The 22,195-nt window shown below is 41.9% G+C and overlaps 1 protein-coding gene across 2 annotated transcripts in view; it reads right to left on the bottom strand.

The window, feature by feature from the left end:
• Positions 1-22,195, bottom strand: part of ptk7b (protein tyrosine kinase 7b) — a 201,489-nt gene that overhangs the window by 61,653 nt on the left and 117,641 nt on the right. The window contains exons 1-2 of one of the 2 annotated variants that reach the window (XM_029753380.1): positions 8,618-9,037; positions 1,189-1,291 (exon numbers count right to left, since the gene is read on the bottom strand). Coding sequence is in view for 1 of the 2 variants with exons in the window: in XM_029753378.1 (XP_029609238.1) it covers positions 1,189-1,291 (103 nt within the window). In the remaining variant the exon portion in view is untranslated. Of the gene's footprint in view, positions 1-1,188; positions 1,292-8,617; positions 9,038-22,195 lie in introns of those variants that run through there. The other variant, XM_029753378.1, reaches the window with a different exon arrangement.

The following is a 22,195-nucleotide window of genomic DNA, read 5'->3' as shown; positions in this document are numbered from 1 at the left end:
TGTCGCGAAGCCACTCCTGCGTTGTCTTGGCTGTGTGCTTAGGGTCGTTGTCCTGTTGGAAGGTGAACCTTTGCTCCAGTCTGAGGTCCTGAGCACTCTGGAGCAGCTTTTCATCAAAGATCTCTCTGTACTTTGCTCCGTTCATCTTTGCCTCGGTCCTGACTAGTCTCCCAGTCCCTGCTGCTGAAAAACATCCCAACAGCAGAATGCTGCCACCACCTTGCTTCACCGTAGGAATGGTACCAGGTTTCCTCCAGACGTGAAGCTTGGCATTCAGGCCAAATAGTTCAATTCTGGTTTCATCAGACCAGAGAATCTTGTTTCTCATGGTCTGAGAGTCTTTAAGTGCCTTTTGGCAAACTCCAAGCGGGCTGTCATGTGCCTTTTACTGAGGAGTGGCTTCCGTCTGGCCATTCTACCATAAAGGCCTGATTGGTGGAGTGCTGCAGAGATGGCTGTCCTTCTGGAAGGTTCTCCCATCTCCACAGAGGTAATCTAGAGATCTGTCAGAGTGATCCATTGGGTTCATGGTCACCTCCCTGATCAAGGCCATTCTCCCCCGATTGCTCAGTTTTGTCGGGCAGCCAGCTCTAGGAAGAGTCTTGGTAGTTCCAAACTTCTTCTATTTAAGAATGATGGAGGCCACTGTGTTCTTGGGGACCTTCAATGCTGCAGAAATATTTGGGTACCCTTCCCCAGATCTGTGCCTCAATATAATCCTGTCTCGGAGCTCTACGGACAATTCCTTAGACCTCATGGCTTGGTTTTTGCTCTGACATGCACTGTCAACTGTGGGACCTTATATAGACAGGTGTGTGTCTTTCCAAATCATGTCCAATCAATTGAATGTACTACAGGTGGACTCCAATCAACATCTCAAGGATGCTTAATGGAAACAGGATGCATATGAGCTCAATTTCAAGTCTCATAGCAAAAGGTTTAAATACTTTTTTTGGGGGGGGGGGGAGAAATTTGCAAAAATTTCTAAGAACCTATTTTTGCTTTGTCATTATGAGTTATTGTTTGTAGATTGCTGAGGAAATAGTTTTATTTAATACATTTTAGAATAAGGCTGTAACTTAACAAAATGTGGAAAAAGTCAAGAGGTCTGAATACTTTCCGAAGCACCGTACATGCACCCCTTGAACTCCGAATTCAAGGTAAAGGAAGAGAGGTGGAGGGGCTCACCGCGGGTGTCCGTCAATGTGGCACCGCAATGTCACTGGTGCAGAGCTCTCAATCTCGGCCTCCGTGGCTGGCTCCTTCAGGGTCACACCCCCACTTTCCAACCCTGTTAAGGGGGGGGGAGAGCATGACAGAGAGAGAGAGAGAGCATGACAGAGAGAGAGAGCATGACAGAGAGAGAGAGAGAGAGCGAGCATGACAGAGAGAGAGAGCATGACAGAGAGAGAGAGCATGACAGAGAGAGAGAGCATGACAGAGAGAGAGAGAGCATGACAGAGAGAGAGCATGACAGAGAGCATGAGAGAGAGAGAGAATTACAGAGAGAGAGAGCATGACAGAAAGCATGACAGAGAGAATGACAGAGCATGAAAGAGAGCATGACAGAGAGCATGACAGAGCATGAGAGAGAGAGAGAGCATGAGAGAGAGAGAGAGCATGACAGAGAGAGAGAGAGAGCATGACAGAGAGCATGACAGAATGACAGAGAGCATGACAGAGCATGCCAGAGAGAGAGAGAGCATGACAGAGAGAGAGAGAGAGCATGACAGAGAGAGAGAGAGAAAGAGCGAGCATGACAGAGAGAGAGAGAGAGCATGACAGAGAGAGAGAGAGAGAGCGAGCATGACAGAGAGAGTGCATGACAGAGAGAGCATGACAGAGAGAGAGCATGACAGAGAGAGAGCATGACAGAGAGCATGACAGAGAGAGAGCATGACAGAGAGCATGAGAGAGAAAGAGAATGACAGAGAGAGAGAGAGAGAGAGAGCATGACAGAGAGAATGACAGAGCATGGCAGAGAGCATGACAGAGAGAGAGAGCATGACAGAGAGAGAGAGCATGACAGAGAGAGAGAGAGCGAGCATGACAGAGAGAGAGAGAGAGAGAGCGAGCATGACAGAGAGAGTGCATGACAGAGAGAGCATGACAGAGAGAGAGCATGACAGAGAGAGAGCATGACAGAACATGACAGAGAGAGAGCATGACAGAGAGCATGAGAGAGAGAGAGAGAATGACAGAGAGAGAGAGAGCATGACAGAGAGAGAGAGCATGACAGAGAGAATGACAGAGCATGGCAGAGAGCATGACAGAGAGAGAGAGCATGACAGAGAGAGAGAGAGCATGACAGAGAGAGAGAGAGAGCATGACAGAGAGAAAGAGAGAGAGAGCGAGCATGACACAGAGAGAGAGAGAGCATGACAAAGAGAGAGAGCGCATGACAAAGAGAGAGAGAGAGAGCGCAGCAAAGAGGGAGAAAGAATGAGGTGGGGAAGAGGGAGAAAGAGCAGAGAGAGAAGAGAGAGAGAGGATGAGAGGGACAGGAGGAAAATTGAGTTAAGTGGTATTCTTATGCTGTGTCTCTTCTCATGAAACACACTGTAAAACAGTATCCAGGCTAACTGTGATGTTAATGGTAGCAGCCACATCCTACTTTGCAGTTTTGACCCAATTCCAATGTATAAGGAAAATTCAACAAAAATAGCACATATCTGTCATTATATCAGATTAATGCACCATACTGGCATGTATCTATGATGTATGATGAAATGAGACTGGCAGATTCTAGTGAAGCATAGCTAAACTTATCTCACAGCTTTTTTTAAATTTAACCTTCATCTAACCAGGGGAGTCAGTAGAGATTGACAGCATGAAGCAGTGAGGATCTCCCTCACGGATCCATTCCCACTGAAGTGTAACCAATTGATTTTCATAATGATAGCGCATTAGTCTTTGATTCTCCCCTGCTGTGTTGTGTGACAGTCTGCTTCCCAATGGGAACAGGGTTCTGGTCAAAAGTAGTGCACTATATAGGGAAAATAGGATGCCATTTGGGATGCAACCTCTATATTGGCACTAACTGAGCGTGTAGGCTAATCGTTTTTCATATAATGGTATATAAAGTAATACGTGCCTTTATATTTGTCATGCTTAAATGTATGCGTTTGATGTAATGAGGTTGAGATTACTGGCCACATCCATTTAGCCAGAGTGCCTGTTTGTTTGGTTTGTTGGGGCTGCGTGGATTTCTAATCGTGTGTGTGTGTTAGTAGCGAGGCTCAAGTCACGCCCACCTGAGAATACAGCACTGTTTGTAATTTCACAGACTGCTTTCAAAATAGAAACTGACAATATTCATACAACTACTTGAGCAAAACACATTTTATCTTGGACTTTACTATCGGGAGAAGTGCGAAACAATGTCTTAAAAGGATGGGGGCATCGTCAGAAATCGTAGACAAGGAACTAAAAGGTTTTGACCCATGTGTTTATCAAAGTTAATAAACCAAATGGGGATTAAACGCACAGACAAGGCAACTAGATGAAAAGAAAGAAGAGAAAACGATATACCTACAGTAAGTGTTCCCCTTTGTTGGATAAAAAATGTTTGATCATGATTAGACGTTTTGTAAACATGGGATCATCAACTAGATTCAGCAGCAGGCCAATTCTTTCTTGAGTGGATGGTCGGGGGGCAGGAACATAATTACAAATCACTTGTAGACTGCAATTTGACCCCAAGAATCACAAATAGATATAAGATTTGACCAAAACATAATAATTTCAAACCGTGCTTACAGTTGAAGTTGGAAGTTTACATACACTTTAGCCAAAAACATTTAAACTCAGTCATTCACAATTCCTGACATTTAATCCTGATGTCTTGAGATGTTGCTTCAATATATCCACATAATTTTCCTCCCTCATGATGCCATCTATTTTGTGAAGTGCACCAGTCCCTCCTGCAGCAAAGCACCCCCACAACATGATGCTGCCACCCCGGTGCTTCATGGTTGGGATGGTGTTCTTCGCCTTGCAAGCATCCCCCTTTCTCCTCCAAACATAACGATGGTCATTATGGCCAAACAGTTATATTTTTGTTTCATCAGACCAGAGGACATTTCTCCAAAAAGTACAATCTTTGTCCCCATGTGCAGTTGCAAACCGTAGTCTGGCTTTTTTATGGCTTTTTTGGAGCAGTGGCTTCTTCCTTGCTGAGCGGTCTTTCAGGTTATGTCAATATAGGACTTGTTTTTCTGTGGATATAGATATCTTTGTACCTGTTTCCTCCAGCATCTTCACAAGGTCCTTTGCTGTTGTTCTGGGATTAATTTGCACTTTTCGCACCAAAGTACGTTCATCTCTAGGAGACAGAACGCATCTCCTTCCTGAGCGGTATGACGGCTGCGTGGTCCCATTGTGTTTATACTTGCGTACTATTGTTTGTACAGATGAACGTGGTACCTTCAGGCGTTTGGAAATTGCTCCCAAGGATGAACCAGATTTGTGGAGGTCTACAATTTTTTTTCTGAGGCCTTGGCTGATTTCTTTTGATTTTCCAATGATGTCAAGCAAAGAGGCACTGAGTTTGAAGGTAGGCCTTGAAATACATCCACACCTCCAATTGACTCAAATTATGTCAATTAGCTAATCAGAAGCTTCTAATGCCATGACATAATTTTTGGGAAATTTCCAAGCTGTTTAAAGGCACAGTCAACTTAGTGTATGTAAACTTCTGACCCACTGGAATTGTGATACAATGAATTATAAGTGAAATAATCTGTCTGTAAACAATTGTTGGAAAAATGACTTGTGTCATGCACAAAGTAGATGTCTTAACCGACTTGCCAAAACTATAGTTTGTGAACAAGACATTTGTGGAGTGGTTGAAAAACGAGTTTTCATGACTCCAACCTAAATGTATGTAAACTTCCGACTTCAACTGTACATCTACCTGGTTTTTCTATGCATCAGCAGGACCAAACAGCAGGCTCGGGTAAGCTCAAGGGGGAGGTGTGTGTGTCTTTGTTAACAACAGCTGGTGCGCAATCTCTAATAGTAAGGAAGTCTTGAGGTTCTGCTTGCCTGAGTTAGAATACTTCATGATAACCTGCAGACCATACTATGTACTAAAAGGTTATTCTATTTTTCGTAGCTGTCTATTTACCACCACAAACTGACACTGACACTAGGACTGCACTCAAAGAGCTGTATAGGGCCAAAAGCAAATAAGAAAATACTCTTCCAGAGGTGGCGCTCCTAGTGGCAGGTGATTTTAATGCAGGGAAACTGAAATCCATTTTACGTAATTTCTACCAGCATTTCACCTGTGAAACAAACTAGAGGTGACAAAACTCTATATCACCTTTACTACACACACAGAAAAACATACAAAGCTCTCCCTCACCCTCCCTTTGGCAAATCTGACCATAACTCTATCCTCCGAATTCCTGCTGACAAGCAAAAACTCAAACAGGAAGTTATAGCTCAGATGAATTGGATGCTAAACTACAAGACTGTTTCGCTAGCACAGATTGGAATATGTTCCGGGATTCATCCGATGGCATTGAGGAGTTTACCACATCATCCACCAGCTTCATTAATAAGTGCATTGATGACGATGTCGTCTCCACAGTGACCGTACGTACATATCCCAACCAGAAGCCATGGATTACAGGCAACATCCGCACTGAGCTAGTGTGACGACCCTCCCACTCTGTCTGCCGAATTCTTTCTCTTAGCTCTTGTTTTCCTTAATAGGATGTCATTGGGCGGAGGGTCGTCAGAGAAATGGGACACACCTGGGCTCGGGTGTGTCCCAGGATAAATGCACCTCTTCTCCATTCGTTTGAGACTCTCTCCATGCAGACACACTTATAGATTTTGGTTGTGGCATTTTTGTGGATGTTTTGTTTGTTTGCGTTGGCACCTTTCATCACCCCTGATTATCATATGTATACACGCAACCACTCACACTATTGACTACTGATTACACACACCATTGTTAATTGTATTTACTTTACTTCAGTTAATAAATATATTTTGTTATTCTTTATCTCCACGTTGTCTCCCTTTTGTTACGAACCGGTTTGTGACAGATAGTCTAACACCCCGGTTTTATTCCAATTCACATACCATCCCAATAGATCCACCGATAACACAATCTCTATTGCACTCCACTGCCCTCTACCACCTTGACAAGAGGAACACCTATGTGAGAATGCTGTTCATTGACTACAGCTCAGCAGCGTTAAACACCATAGTGCCCTCCAAGTTCATCACCAAGCTAAGGTCCCTACCATCCAGGACCTCTATACCTGGTGGTGTCAGACGAAGGCCCTACAAATTGTCAAGACTTCAGCCACCCAAGTCATAGACTGTTCTCTCTGCTACTGCAAGGCAAGCAGTTATAAATCGTTAGTTAAATAGTTAACCAAAAAGCTACCTGGACTATCTGCATTGACATTTTTTGCAATCACTTTTTTGACTCATGACATACACTGCTACTGTTTATTATCTATCCTGTTGTCTAGTTACTTTATTCCTAGTATATGTACATATCTACCTCAATTACCTCGTACCTCTGCATATCGATTTGGTACTGGTACCCTGTGTATATAGCCAAGTTATTGTTACTCATTGTAACTTGTATTATTATTATTTTCTATTATGTCTCTATTTTCTGTCTCTCTGCATTGTTGGGAAGGGCCTGTAAGTAAGCATTTCACTGAAGGTCTACACCTGTTGTTTTTGAAGCATTTGATTGAATTAGCTAACTGTGACAGAGCATGCTCTAGTGCTACAACTCTGTGTGTGTGTTTGCAGTATGTCTGATGGACTTAGGGATGCTGATTGGCTATGGCTTTCAGTCAAGTCCTCTACTGTTATGAGTGGGTGAGGATGGGGCTCTCACTATGACCTGGGGCCAGACACAGACAGACCTGTCATTAGGGGTGCTGAGAAGGAGGGATGAGGCAAACCTTCCAACCAAGAGGAAACAGTGAGTCACAAAGGGAGAGAGGAGAGGTGAAAGTAACAACACCACACAGTCCATAAATACTCATCCATTTGGCTGTCATGCCTTGTCAGTTTGCTTGGTAATATGACAGAACATCCTCCACCTGCCACCTTCCCTCTATAAAATACATCCGTTACTACAGACAGATATTATCTGACTTTTAAACTCTATTGACAATGAATGCTCAACCAAGACAGGAACCAGAGCAATGAAAAGGGGGGAAAAGAGGAGAAACCTGGCAACCACAAGCCATTAGGAGCAACAAGGCTTATAAAAGCTAGGAGTCAGGCAGAACGCCAGGTCTGCATCGCTAGTGTTAATAACAGAGATGAATGCTAGGACATTGTTAGGACAGAGGCTTGGGGCTATTCACGCCTCGGCGCACCAAGGGACCAATATGTGTGTGTATGTATGGGTTACACTCAACGTGCTGATATGTTGCCATGGTGAATGGTTTCCCTGATGTAGTCAAACCACAGTAACCTGAGTTACGGGTGGATTTGGTCACCCAGGAGAAAAACAGACATGACTGGCTACTGTATTATGGTAAAATGAAAAACATTTCAGATGGTTATGGACACGATGAATACAGACTCTCCTGCAACTATTCCCCAGGTCGTTGCTGCAAAAGATAATATGAACAGTTTCTTTCCAAAACACTATATATCCCTTTTCAGAAATGTTGGTAAATTAGCTTTTATTGTTTAAAGAACTTATGAAAAAGATTGCCTACTGGGCACACACTGGTTGAATCAACATATTTTCCACGTCATTTCAATGAAATTATGTTGAACCAACGTGGAATAAACGTTTAACTGACGTCTGTGCCCAGTGGGTGTTTTATTTTTTCACTATCTAATCATCACATGGGGTTGCTCAATGACAGACATGTATTTGTTTGAAATCTGTCACTTGATGGTTTCATTTCAGAGAGACAAATAATCATTGCTAAACGCTATATATCTGCCTCACTCTCAGAGAAATAAGTAGTACTGCTAGGTTTTACACAGTCAAATGTAACAAATAACTACATAAAGAACTGTATAAGTGATACATTTGTGACATCAACATAAAAACATTGTTTACATTTTTTTTACTAGTAATATGAGATCTATATGTAAAACATTTACATTTGACATTTAGTCATTTAGCAGATGCTCTTATCCAGAGTGACTTACAGTTCATCTTAAGATAGCTAGGTGAGACAACCACATATCACAGTAAAATATACAGTATACGAACATTCCATTCCAGCTAAACAATAGATGTATAGCTTTTTGCAACAAAATAAAACTAATTTTGATGCACACCTAAAATCTCTGAATAAAAAATCTGAGAATAGCAATATTTTACACTCACACATGAAGGTACCCTTAAGCAATAATATGTGGTGAAAAAACACAAATGTGAAACATTTGTGGATATGGCATTTTAGAAATAAACTCTTCATATGTTCTTCTAAGTCAAATTACCTGGTAAAATAAGGGTTAAAAAAGAAGGATAAACATACAGCTTTCTAAACATGAGACGTGAAATTACACTAAACAATATAATGTCTTAAAACGTACTGTAGGCTATGTATCCATACAATACTATGTGCTTTACCCATCTCTAATCTTCTATTGTCGCCTAACATACCTTGGTGCTGTGGAGCCAGTGATCTCTGTTGGGGGAGGTGTCCATACTCATCTGATGTGAGTGACAGAAAGTAGACAAGAGAATCGATGGCAAGTTAAAAACAACCCAGGGCGTTGCTGTCTGTCACACATGCACGCACACACACACACCCATTAATGCTGTCTCTCTGCTCAGTGCCAGTCCAGCAGTGTGGGGCTGACAGACACTGGAGACTGGAGATCGAAGGGCTCACACTGACTGAGCTGCTCTAATGGGGCCTCATTTATAAACCATGCTTAAGTACAAAATATACCCCAAAACATGCGTGCCCCAGTTTCCACGCAAAAGTTCGATTCCTCACCTTTTCTGTGATGGTTTCATACTCACGAGGTAGCCAATAGGCCTTCAACAAGGAAACCATTCATCTCATCTCTCGTTTAATTGGATCCATTTCAAAGTAGTAAACAGATAAGCTAGTTGAAATGTTTTGTTCTATGTCATCTGATCCAAAGCACAGTTTATTAACGTGGAACAGACGGTTGTAGGCTACTTCTGTAGCTTATTACGTCTGAATACTTTCACTTCAAATTCCTCGAGTAGACAATATTGCACTTATACACATACAGTGGCAAGAAAAAGTATGTGAACCCTTTGGAATTACCTGGATTTCTGCATAAATTGGTCATCAAATTTGATCTGATCTTCATCTAAGTCACAACAATAGACAAACATAGTGTGCTTAAACTAATTACACACATATTATTGTATTGTTCTTGTCTATATTGTCCATCATTTAAACAATCACAGTGTAGGTTGGAAAAAGTATGTGAACCCCTAGGCTAATGACTCCAAAAGCTAATTGGAGTCAGGAGTCAGCTAACCTGGAGTCCAATCAATGAGACGAGATTGGAGATGTTGGTTAGAGCTGCCTTGCCCTATAAAAAACACTCACAAAATTTGAGTTTGCTATTCACAAGAAGCATTGCCTGATGTGAACCATGCCTCGAACAAAATAAATCTCATAAGACCTAAGACTAAGAATTGTTGACTTGCATAAAGCTGGATAGGGTAACAAAAGTATCTCTAAAAGCCTTGATGTTTGGGCTCCTGAGGGGTGCAGCAGTCTAAGGCACTGCATCTCAGTGCAAGAGGCGTCACTACAGTCCCTGGTTCGAATCCAGGCTGTATCACATCCGGCCGTGTTTGGGAATCCATAGGGCAGCGCGCAATTGGCCCAGCGTCGTCCGGGTTTGACCGGGGTAGGCCGTCATTGTAAATAACAATTTCTTCTTAACTGACTTGCCTAGTTAAATAAATACAAATAATTAAATGTTCCTCAGTCCACGGTAAGACAAATTGTCTATAAATGGAGAAAGTTCAGCACTGTTGCTACTCTCCCTAGGAGTGGCCGTCCTGCAAAGACGATTGCAAGAGCACAGCGCATTATGCTCAATGAGGTTAAGAAGAATCCTAGAGTTTCAGTTAAAGACTTCCAGAAAACTCTGGAACATGGTAACATCTCTGTTGACGAGTCTACGATATGTAAAACACTAAACAAGAATGGACACCACGGAAGAAGCCACTGCTGTCCAAAAATAACATTGGTGCACGTCTGAAGTTTGCAAAAGTACACCTGGATGTTCTGCAGCGCTACTGGCAAAATATTCTGTGGACAGATGAAACTACAGTTGAGTTGTTTGGAATCAACACACAACACTATGTGGGGAGAAAAAAAGGCACAGCACACCAACATCAAAACTTCATCCCAACTGTACAGCATGGTGGAGGGAACATCATGGTTTGGGGCTGCTTCGTGGCTGAATGGAAGCAAGTCCGCGCCGCAATGTTCCAACATACACTACGGTTCAGAAGTTTAGGGTCACTTAGAAATGTCCTTGTTTTTGAAAGAAAAGCATATTTTTTGTCCATTAAAATAACATCAAATTTATCGGAAATACAGTGTAGACATTGTTAATGTTGTAAATGACTATTGCAGCTGGAAACAGCAGATTTTTTATGGAATATCCATATAGGCGTATATAGGCCCATTATCAGCAACCATCAGTCCTGTGTTCCAAAGGCACGTTGTTAGCTAATCCAAATTTAGCATTTTAAAAGGCTAATTGATCATTAGAAAACCCTTTTGCAATGTGAGAAATTGCTAAGAAACTGAAGATATCGTACAATGATGTATACTTCTCCCTTCACAGAACAGCGCAAACTGGCTCTAACCAAACTGACTCTAACCTACTTACGGCTACCACCGTAAGTAGAAAATGTTTCAGAATTTGCGGGCAGTGCAGCAAAGATTTGAGAAAAAGTAAATGCAAAACATTGTTGTCATTAAAAACTTTGTGTATGTAAGATAACCTAGACCTACAGAAAATATCACTGCAAAAGTTTAACATTCTGCCATCAGCTCTAAAGACATTTGATCAAGTTCGCTAATTCCTCGGCCTAATTCGAATACTTCCTAAGTATACAGCAAATAAGGGTAGTTTTAATGTTTGTTCACGTGAGCACAGTTTCAGGACGGGTGTGATTTATAACGGGAAACATGCGTATGTATGGAGTGCACCAAGTTAATACATCTCAATATTTTTGTACGTGCACAGTCTTTTCAGAAATGGCACAAGCAAATATTTTGTGTAAAATTTACCCTACGGTTATAAATGAGGCCCCTGGGCCATATCACATAGAGGCAGGCACTGTCTGGATCATTACACCTATACACATGGGGGACTTATTTTGACAGCCAATCAAAGGAAATGAAAGAGCTTGAGGTGTAGGGGGTCCTGGGAGACTCCGTAATTCTGCTATCAAACACCACAGATGCTGCTCTCCCAGGTAGCTCTGAGATGCTGTGGTGCATTGTGGGGAAAAGAAAACATGGAATCCTATTAGGGAGAGAGTCCGAATGTGACGGTGAGGAGTGTGTGTGTGTGTGTGCGGATGCATGCACATACACCGAAGGTGCTGTGTGGAATGAGTGTATAAAAATCATAATTTGCAGATTACCCATCTTTCACACTAGTTCCACATCCCACTGTAATTCCACATCTCGGTACAGTAATCAATCAAGTTCAACCCTACAAACCCTAGGACTAACAAACAAGCTGACAATAGGCTTCCTGTCGCCTCCACTCTTTACCAGTGAGATTAAGTGTTGGCCGGCTTGGACACAAAGGCCTGTTCCAGGGCGCGTTCTCAAAAGCATGCGCAGATCACCTGGCATTTTCACGGTAAATTTTAACCTTTCTTTGTCCCAGTCTGTAAACCCCACATGTCTTGAGTTGAATACAATAATTCCTGTTCCCAATAACTCTAAGGCTTCACGCAACAATTATTTACGCCCTGTAGCACTCACATCTGTAATCATGAAGTGCTTTGAAAGACTGGTTATGGCACACATCAACTCCATCATCCCAGACACCCTAGACCCACTCATATTTGCATACCGCCCAAACAGATCCATCGACGATGCAATCTGCCCTCATCCACCTAGATAAGATGAATACTACATTTGAAGTCGGAAGTTTACATACACTTAGGTTGGAGTCATTGAAAGTCGTTTTTCAACCACTCCACAAATGTATTTTTCACAAAATATTGTTTTGGCAAGTCGGTTAGGACATCTACTTTGTGCATCACACAAGTAATTTTTCCAACAATTGTTTACAGACAAATTATTTCACTTATAATTCACTGTATCACAATTCCAGTGGGTCAGAAATGTACATACACTAAATTGACGTAATGGCTTTAGATGCTTCTGATAGGCTAATTGACATAATTTGAGTCAATTGGAGGTGTACCTGTGGATGTATTTCAAGGCCTAACTTCAAACTCAGTGCCTCTTTGCTTGACATCATGGGAAAATCTAAAGAAATCAGCCAAGACCTCAGAAAAAAAATTGTAGACCTCCACAAGTCTGGTTCATCCTTGGGAGCAATTTCCAAATGCCTGAAGGTACCACGTTCATCTGCACAAACAATAGTACGCAAGTATAAACACCATGGGACCATGCAGCCGTCATACCGCTCAGCAAGGAGACGTGTTCTGTCTCCTAGAGATGAATGTACTTTGGTGCGAAAAGTGCAAATCAATCCCAGAACAACAGCAAAGGACCTTGTGAAGATGCTGGAGAATACAGGTACAAAAGTATCTATATCCACAGTAAAACGAGTCCTATATCAACATAACCTGAAAGGCCGCTCAGCAAGGAAGAAGCCACTGTTCCAAAACCGCCATAAAAAAGCCAGACTACGGTTTGCAACTGCACATGGGGACAAAGATCGTACTTTTTGGAGAAATGTCCTATGGTCTGATGAAACAAAAATAGAACTGTTTGGCCATAATGACCATCATTATGTTTTGAGGAAAAGGGGGGAGGCTTGCAAGCCGAAGAACACCATTCAAACTGTAAAGCACGGGGCTGTGGCAGCATCATGTTGTGGGGGTGCTTTGCTGCAGGAGGGACTGGTGCACTTCAGAAAATAGATGGCGCATGAGGGAGGAAAATGATGTGGATATATTCATTCATGCTATCAGATCCGGCCTTGGTTGGCAGGATCACTGGAGAGAGACTGTCAGTCCCAGCAATTGAGGCCATCTGCGTCGTGAGATACAAACTAAAAAGTTAGCTAGCTACTGAAGAAACTTTCCAATACACTTTTAAAAGAACAAACTTTTCAAAACAGCAAAACTTGAACTCTCCCTCGTTCTGTGTTCAACAGGAAGTAACTATGAGTGATGGACTGTCTGTTTCTCCCTTTTGTGATTCATTCATCCTGCCTGTGAATTGGATTGCTGGAGATCTTCCATATTAGAGTAATTAGCAGCACCGCCCTCGATCGCATGGCGCTACAGAAGGTGGTGTGGACAGCCCAGTACATCACTGAGGCGGTACCGGTGCATCAAGTCTGACACCAACACGCTCCTGAAAGCTTCTATCCCCAGCCATAGACTGCTAAATAGCTAACAGAATGGCTACACGGAGTTGAGCTGAGTTGACCCTTGTATTTTAATTTTTGCTCTGTCTCTATGCACTCTAACACACACATAACATACACATAACATACACACACATTTATACTGACTCTAAACACACGCACACACACTCGCATACAATCATAATTTATGCTGCTGCTACTCTGTTTATCATATATCCTGATGCCTAGTCACCTTAACCCTATACATATCCACCTCTATTGCTCCAGTATCCCTGCACATTGCAAATATGTGACCGATCGGCTCAAATCGTCTTATGTAGCTACATTTTAAATGGTGGTTTTTACATTGGATAAAAGTAGAGAACTACAAAATGGTATGTCATACACTGCATTTTTGAGGAACAATGGGAAGGTAATTCTGCTTAGAAAGTTGATAAACTTGTAAACTCACTTTTGAGAAAATAGCCTTCGAATGTTTTGGTACCTAGTGAAGAGCTCCTCTTTGTCTACAACCATTCAGCATCGTTCACAACCTCTTAAGCTTTAGCCCCACCCATCTCGTTTTGCTCTCAGAGCGTTCAGAGCGCACACGTTTACCTCTGGAAAACAGCCTAACCAGCTCTGCTGGCACCAATTTCATTATGCTTTTTTGTCAACGTTTACTGACACTGGCCATATTCAACGGGTGTTGTGCGTTCATAAATTCATCAGTTATTCTGCACTCTGGCATACTCAGACTGAATTTACGAACGCACCCGAAACGGTTACTTGTGTAGTGGAGTCTTTTGTTAAGACATGTAAACAAGGTAAACAACAAACCTAGCTAGGTAAACAACGATCATACACGTCACGTAATGTTAGCTAGCGGGCCAGCCAGCTAACATTAGCTAGTTAAACAACAATGAACATAGTGCCAAATCATGTCGTTAGTACCCTACATAAATCTGCTGGAAGCTAACCAGCCAGGTTCAATGTTAGCTAGCTAACATTAGGCTCTAACTAGCCAAGCAAATGGCTCTAGGATACGAATAATAACATCATACACCTTACATTAGCTAGGGAGCCATCCAACTAAAGTTAGCTAGCAAGCTAACAGTATACTTTAACTTAAGACATGTAGCTAGTTAGTTAGCTCGGTAAACAACGAACCTGGCTAGGTAAACAACGTGTAAATCATACACGTCATGTAACGTTAGCAAGCGAGCCAGCCAGCTGACATTAGCTAGTTAAACAACAATGAACATAGTGCCAACTCATGACGTCACTACGCCTTGCATGAATCTGCTGGTAGTGGTAGCTAACCAACCAGGTTCAATGTTAGCTAGCTAACATTAGGCTCTAACTAGCATAGTAAACGGCTCTGAGATACGAATAATAACATCATACACGTAACATTAACTAGTGAGCCAGCCAGCTAGCTAACATTAGGCTCTAACTCGCCAAGCAAGCGGCTCTGGGATACAAATAATAACATCATACACGTAACGTTAGCTAGGGAGTCAGCCAGCTAACATCAGCTAGCTAACAGTACACTTTAGCTTGAAATGAAACCACTTTCTGTCAAAATTAGAAATGTGTAATATCTGAAAATGCAGCAAGCTAGATTATCTTACCCGTATACATTATCATGCATGATGGACGTGTCTCCCTGTCAAGGATGCCATGTCATGGTTGCCCTTAGTTTGAAGATGTAATCCGGAGACAGGTGTTTCCATCTCTTTAGCTATCATCCTCTAATTGCACTGATTTCAAAACTCGATCCTCCAGAAAGTGGAGATCAACATTTATGCAGCTCCACTACACGATACATTAAAAAAAGCTGTGTTCGACAGGATTACCAACACAGAATGACCAGCTCAAAGACAGAAGCCTTCTATATGGCAGACCAATCTGAACTCCTCTCTCTGCATGTCCAGCCCACTCATTACCTCAGCCAATCATGACTAGTGGGAAGGTTGCTGTATTTTTCTGTGGCTTAACCAACTAGGCTCGTAATTTAACAATTTTATTACGATTTACAGATGGCATAAAAGTTGTTGTTATTAAGGCACATGAAAGTTCACATGTTCCAGAAGGCATTTCTGGCACAAAAAAACCCCAAAAAGTTTACATTCAAATGGCTCTCCTGTGAAATAGTGACCCGTGACATATGCCTTGTTTCCTGAAATGAGTCACATATGGTATCGGAACTGACCCTGTATGTAGCTTCTTACTTTCTCGTGTTCTTATTTCTATTTCTCGTCTGTTTTTGCTCTACCTTATATTTTTTCTGCTACATTGATATTGATTGCTTTATTGTTGGGTTTGGAGCTTGCAAGAAAGGCATTTCACTGTACTTGTGCACGTGACATTAAAACGTGAAACCTTGAAACAAAGAGCTAGCAGAGAGGACTAGGCTAAGCCTTCATTAGAAAACACAGGGCTTAATTGAACTCTAAATTACTGCTCTGAACTGAAGGGATTAGAGGTGCCTCCATTGAGTCTGAAATAGATTAGTGCTAGGCAGCGTCCCAAATGGCACCCTATTCGCTATACAATGCCCTACTTTTGACCAGGGCCCTGGTCAAACATAGTGCATAATATAGGGAATAGGGTGCCATTTGGAATGCAGATCTACTCTCCCAGACCCCAGCTGCACTCAACTGTATCGCTGGACAAATGGGGGGAGTGAGTTTCAAGGTCTAAATATACTCATATACAATGCACATATGGATGGTAGACTTACAGTACCAGTCAAAAGTTTGGACACACCTACTTATTCAAGGGTTTTTCTTTATTTTTACTATTTCTACATTGTAGAATAATAGTGAAGATATCAAAACTATGAAATAACACATACGAAATCATGTAGTGACCAAAAAAAGTAAATCTGAGATTGTTCAAGTAGCCACCCTTTGTCTTGATGACAGCTTCGCAAACTCTTGGCATTCTCTCAACTAGCGATACAGTCACCGGAAATGCATTTCAATTAACAGGTGTGCCTTGTTAAAAGTTAATTTGTGGAATTTCTTACCTTCTTAATGCGTTTGAGCCAATCAGTTGTGTTGTGACAAGGTAGTGGTGGTATACAGAAGATAGCCCTATTTGGTAAAAGACCAAGTCCATATTATGGCAAGAACATCTCAAATAAACAAAGAGAAATGACAGTACATCATTACTTTAAGACATGAAGGTCGTGCAGCCGTATTCATCAACCTGGCCAAGGCTTTCGACTCTGTCAATCACCACATTCTTATTGGCAGACTCGACAGCCTTGGTTTCTCAAATGATTGCCTCGTCTGGTTCACTAACTACTTCTCAAATAGAGTTCAGTGTGTCAAATCGGAGGGCCTGTTGTCCAGACGTCTGGCAGTCTCTATGGTGGTGCCACAGGGTTCAATTCTCGGGCCGAATCTCTTCTCTGTATACAGCTCTGACTTAGAATACGTGGACAACTACAAATTCCTAGGTGTCTGGTTAGACTGTAAACTCTGGTTCCAGACTCACATTAAGCATCTCCAATCCGAAATTGAATCTAGAATCGGCTTCCTGTATCGCAACAAAGCGTCCTTCACTCATGCTGCCAAACATACCCTCGTAAAACTGACCATCCTACCGATCCTCGACTTTGGCGATGTCATCTATAAAATAGCCTCCAACACTCTACTCAACAAATTGGATGCAGTCTATCACATTGCCATCCGTTTTGTCACCAAAGCCCACACTACCCACCACTGCGACCTGTACGCTCTCGTTGGTTGGCCCTCGCTTCATACTCGTCGCCAAGCCCACTGGCTACAGGTTATCTACAAGTCTCTAAGTAGCCAGTCTCTGCTAGGTAAAGCCCCGCCTTATCTCAGCTCACTGGTCACCCACTCGTAGCACGCGCTCCAGCAGGTATATCTCACTGGTCACACCCAAAGCCAATTCCTCCTTTGGTCGCCTCTCCTTCCAGTTCTCTGCTGCCAATGACTGGAACGAACTGCAAAAATCACTGAAGCTGGAGACTCGTATCTCCCTCACTAGCTTTAAGCACCAGCTGTCAGAGCAGCTCACAGATCACTGCACCTGTACATAGCCCATCTGTAAACAGCCCATCTATCTACCTGATTCCCATACTGTATTTATTTATTTATCTTGCTCCTTTGCACCCCAGTATCTCTACTTGCACATTCATCTTCTGCACATCTACCATTCCAGTGTTTAATTGCTATATTGTAATTACTTCGCCACCATGGCCTATTTATTTCCTTAACTCCCTTATCTTACCTAATTTGCACTCACTGTATATAGACTTTTTGTTTTCTTTTTTCTACTGTATTATTGACTGTATGTTTTGTTTATTCCATGTGTAACTCTGTGTTGTTGTATGTGTCAAATTGCTATGCTTTATCTTGGCCAGGTCGCAGTTGCAAATGAGAATTTGTTCTCAACTAGCCTACCTGGTTAAATAAAGGTGAAATAATTTTTTTTTTTTTTAAATTGTGTCATAACTCTCCTGTGAATATCTGAAGGATCAGGTTACAGTGGGTCCACTCTACAGCGCCCTCTCTCTCCTGCAGAAGGGGAGAGGGGTGAAGTTGGCCGTTTTATAATGGTCGTAAATACCTGCAGGAACTCTTTCTCTGCCACTCTGCAAATGGAAGTTAAAAATCCCATTGTTACAACAGAGAGAGATTTTGTAGGACTGTGACATCCAAGATTGGATATTGAAACAATATTTCTGTAATCCAAACAGTTGGAACGGTCCGTGGGTACTGAAAGAACAATTATGTCAGATCAGTTGATGTTTTGGGATCTCATGAAGGACGGTATAACAACATAGCTGTATTTCTAAATGTGTATATTTCCCAGTTATCAGATTTACATCTAAATGTTGTGGAACTTATATGATTAAGTATGAAACTATCTGTGAGAAGATGAAATGTGATGTTAGACTTCTAAATAAAAAGTATTTTTCATATAAAAGCTCTACCCAGTCAGTGACCACAACCACGTGAGCACAGACATTATGTAGGCGTCATGGAATGCCCCTTTTGCCAGAGTGCATAAAACCCCTCGTGAAGAATTAACATATCAGACCAAGCAGACGGACGGTGTTGAACCAGACGTCACGAATGGTCTGACTCTGAGACCAGAAAAACATGGTTGCACGTTGAAATGGTTAGAAACTCTGAAACTCTCTCTCGAAGAAGACTACACAGGAACATTCAGTCTGCAGCTGTTTAAGTACTTTAGTCTAGTAAACTCGACCGAGAACCACTGGGTGATACTTTGAAAGATCCATTCTAACGAACACTTCCTCTGGAAGATCTGTTCCCACAGACACTTCGAAACCAAAAAGCTACAACTACAAAAGCCATTGTGACCTTTGAGGACAAACCAGAGACTTCTGTCGAACTACTCTCCCCAGACGGACCGGCGATTTCAACAGAGACAACAAAGACATACAATCGTAAATATGTACATTGCATTTCAAAATTCAAATGAGTGGTTGTTGGGGTGCTAAATATCCATATTTACGATGAGCGTATTATTCAACTGTAGGTAAAGTCATTTTTCTCTTCTCCGGCTCTTTCTTACATGCCCCTCCCTTTTCATTTTTGTAACAAGCCATCATATCGGGTTAGTCCACTAGGGACTTTTCATTGCATTGTGTACTAATCAATGTGTAAGCTATCCTGTTTGTGTGTTTGTGTAATAATTTAGTTAGTCAATAAATAATTAAGCTAATAGAATTGCTGCAAAGAAACCACTACTAAAGGACATCAATAAGAAGAAGAGACTTGCTTGGGCCAAGAAACACAAGCAATGAACATTAGACCGTGGAAATATGTCCAAATTTGAGATTTTTGGTTCCAACCGCCATGTCCTTGTGAGATGCAGAGTAGGTGAACGGATGATCTCCGCATGTGTGGTTCGCACCATGAAGCATGGAGGAGGAGGTGTGATGGTGTTTTGCTGGTGACACTGTCGCTGATTTACTTAGAATTCAAGTTACACTTAACCAGCATGGCTACCACAGCATTCTGCAGCGATACGCCATCCCAGCTGGTTTGCGCTTAGAGGGACTATCATTTGTTTTTTAACAGGACAATGACCCAAAACACACCTCCAGGCTGTGTAAGGGCTATTTGATCAAGAAGGAGAGATGATGTCCAACTCATTTGAGATGAGTTGGACAGGAGAGTGAAGGAAAAGCAGCCAGCAAGTGCTCAGCATATGTGGGAACTCCTCCAAGACTGTTGGAAAAGCATTCCAGGTGAAGCTGGTTGAGAGAAAGCCAAGTGTGTGCAAAGATGTCATCAAGGCAAAGGGTGGCTACTTAGAAAAATATAAAATATATTTTGATTTGTTTATCACTTTTTTGGTTACTACATGATTCCATATGTGTTATTTCATAGTTTTGATGTCTTCACTATTATTCTACACTGTAGAAAATAATGAAAATAAAGAAAAACCTTTGAATGAGTAGGTGTGTCCAAACTTTTGACTGGTACTGTCCATGTATGATAGCTTCACCACACACACGCAAACTCACACATGAATGCACATGTATATACACTATTAATGCCTAAAGGGATTCAAGGGATATTTACTGGAAGGATATGGGCTTATTGTGCGTTTATTGCATGTTGGGCAAATATTTACATATCTGTCACAATATAGCCAAACACAAGATGTCTATAATGTTCCGTAGCCTGTCAAACCTGTTGAGTACGAATTTGACTAACTGATAAATGTGTGGATCTGGACGTGGATAAACACATACAGCTTTCACTTCCAATGATGTGATTAAAGCTTGTAATTTACAGCAACAATTTATCTGCACATGTGTGCTCTGTTTAACTGCTGGTTTGAGGGAGAAATGGAAAGCTAGTGGTATATATATATATATATATATATATATATATATATATATATATATACACACACAGTGGGGGGAAAAGTATTTGAACCCCTGCTGATTTTGTATGTTTGCCCACTTACAAAGAAATGATCAATCTATAATTTTAATAGGTTTATTTGAACAGTGAGAGACAGAATAACAACAAAAAAAATACAGAAAGACGCATGTCAAAAATGTTATAAAATTATTTGCATTTTAATGAGGGAAATAAGTATTTGACCCCTCTGCAAAACATGACTTAGTACTTGGTGGCAAAACCCTTGTTGGCAATCACAGAGGTCAGACGTTTCTTGTAGTTGGCCACCAGGTTTGCACACATCTCAGGAGGGATTTTGTCCCACTGCTCCTTGCAGATCTTCTCCAAGTCATTAAGGTTTCGAGGCTGACGTTTGGCAACTCAAACCTTCAGCTCCCTCCACAGATTTTCTATGGGATTAAGGTCTGGAGACTGGCTAGGCCACTCCAGGACCTTAATGTGCTTCTTCTTGAGCCACTCCTATGTTGCCTTGGCTGTGTGTTTTGGGTCATTGTCATGCTGGAATACACATCCACGACCCATTTTCAGTGCCCTGGCTGAGGGAAGGAGGTTCTCACCCAAGATTTGACAGTACATGGCCCCGTCCATCGTCCCTTTGATGCGGTGAAGTTGTCCTGTCCCCTTAGCAGAAAAACACCCCCAAAGCATAATGTTTCCACCTCCATGTTTGACGGTGGAGATGGTGTTCTTGGGGTCATAGGCAGCATTTCTCCTCTTCCAAACACGGCGAGTTGAGTTGATGTCAAAGAGCTCCATTTTGGTCTCATCTGACCACAACACTTTCACCAGTTGTCCTCTGAATCATTCAGATGTTCATTGGCAAACTTCAGACGGGCATGTATATGTATTCTTGAGCAGAGGGACCTTGCGGGCGCTGCAGGATTTCAGTCCTTCACGGCGTAGTGTGTTACCAATTGTTTTCTTGGTGACTATGGTCCCAGCTGCATTGAGATCATTGATGATCATTGCAACTCCACGAGGTGAAATCTTGCATGGAGCAAGAGGCCGAGGGATATTGACAGCATGGAGCCCCAGGCCGAGGGATATTGACAGTTCTTTTGTGTTTCTTCCATTTGCGAATAATCGCACCAAATCTTGTCACCTTCTCACCAAGCTGCTTGGCGATGGTCTTGTAGCCCATTCCAGCCTTGTGCAGGTCTACAATCTTGTCCCTGACATCCTTGGAGAGCTCTTTGGTCTTGGCCATAGTGGAGAGTTTGGAATCTGATTGATTGATTGCTTCTGTGGACAGGTGTCTTTTTTACAGGTAACAAGCTGCGGTTAGGAGCACTCCCTTTAAGAGTGTGCTCCTAATCTCAGCTCGTTACTTATATAAAAGACACCTGGGAGCCAGAAATCTTTCTGATTGAGAGGGGGTCAAATACTTATTCCCCTCATTAAAATGCAAATCAATTTATAACATTTTTGACATGCATTTTTCTGGATATTTTTGTTGTTATTCTGTCTCTCACTGTTCAAATAAACCTACCATTAAAATTATAGACTGATCCTTTCTTTGTCAGTGGGCAAACGTACAAAATCAGCAGGGGATCAAATACTTCCCCCCCACTGTGTGTATATATATATATATATATATATATATATATATATATATAAATAAATCTTCTTCAGGCTAGGGTCTTTTTTTCTCAGTTTCCGCCTGACTGACGTGCCCAAAGTAAACTGCCTGTCGCTCAGGCCCTGAAGCCAGGATATTCATA

Source organism: Salmo trutta, chromosome 5 (genome assembly GCF_901001165.1).
Source record: "Salmo trutta chromosome 5, fSalTru1.1, whole genome shotgun sequence".
Taxonomy (NCBI): Eukaryota; Metazoa; Chordata; class Actinopteri; order Salmoniformes; family Salmonidae; genus Salmo; species Salmo trutta.
This window is presented reverse-complemented; position numbering and strand designations above follow the sequence as displayed.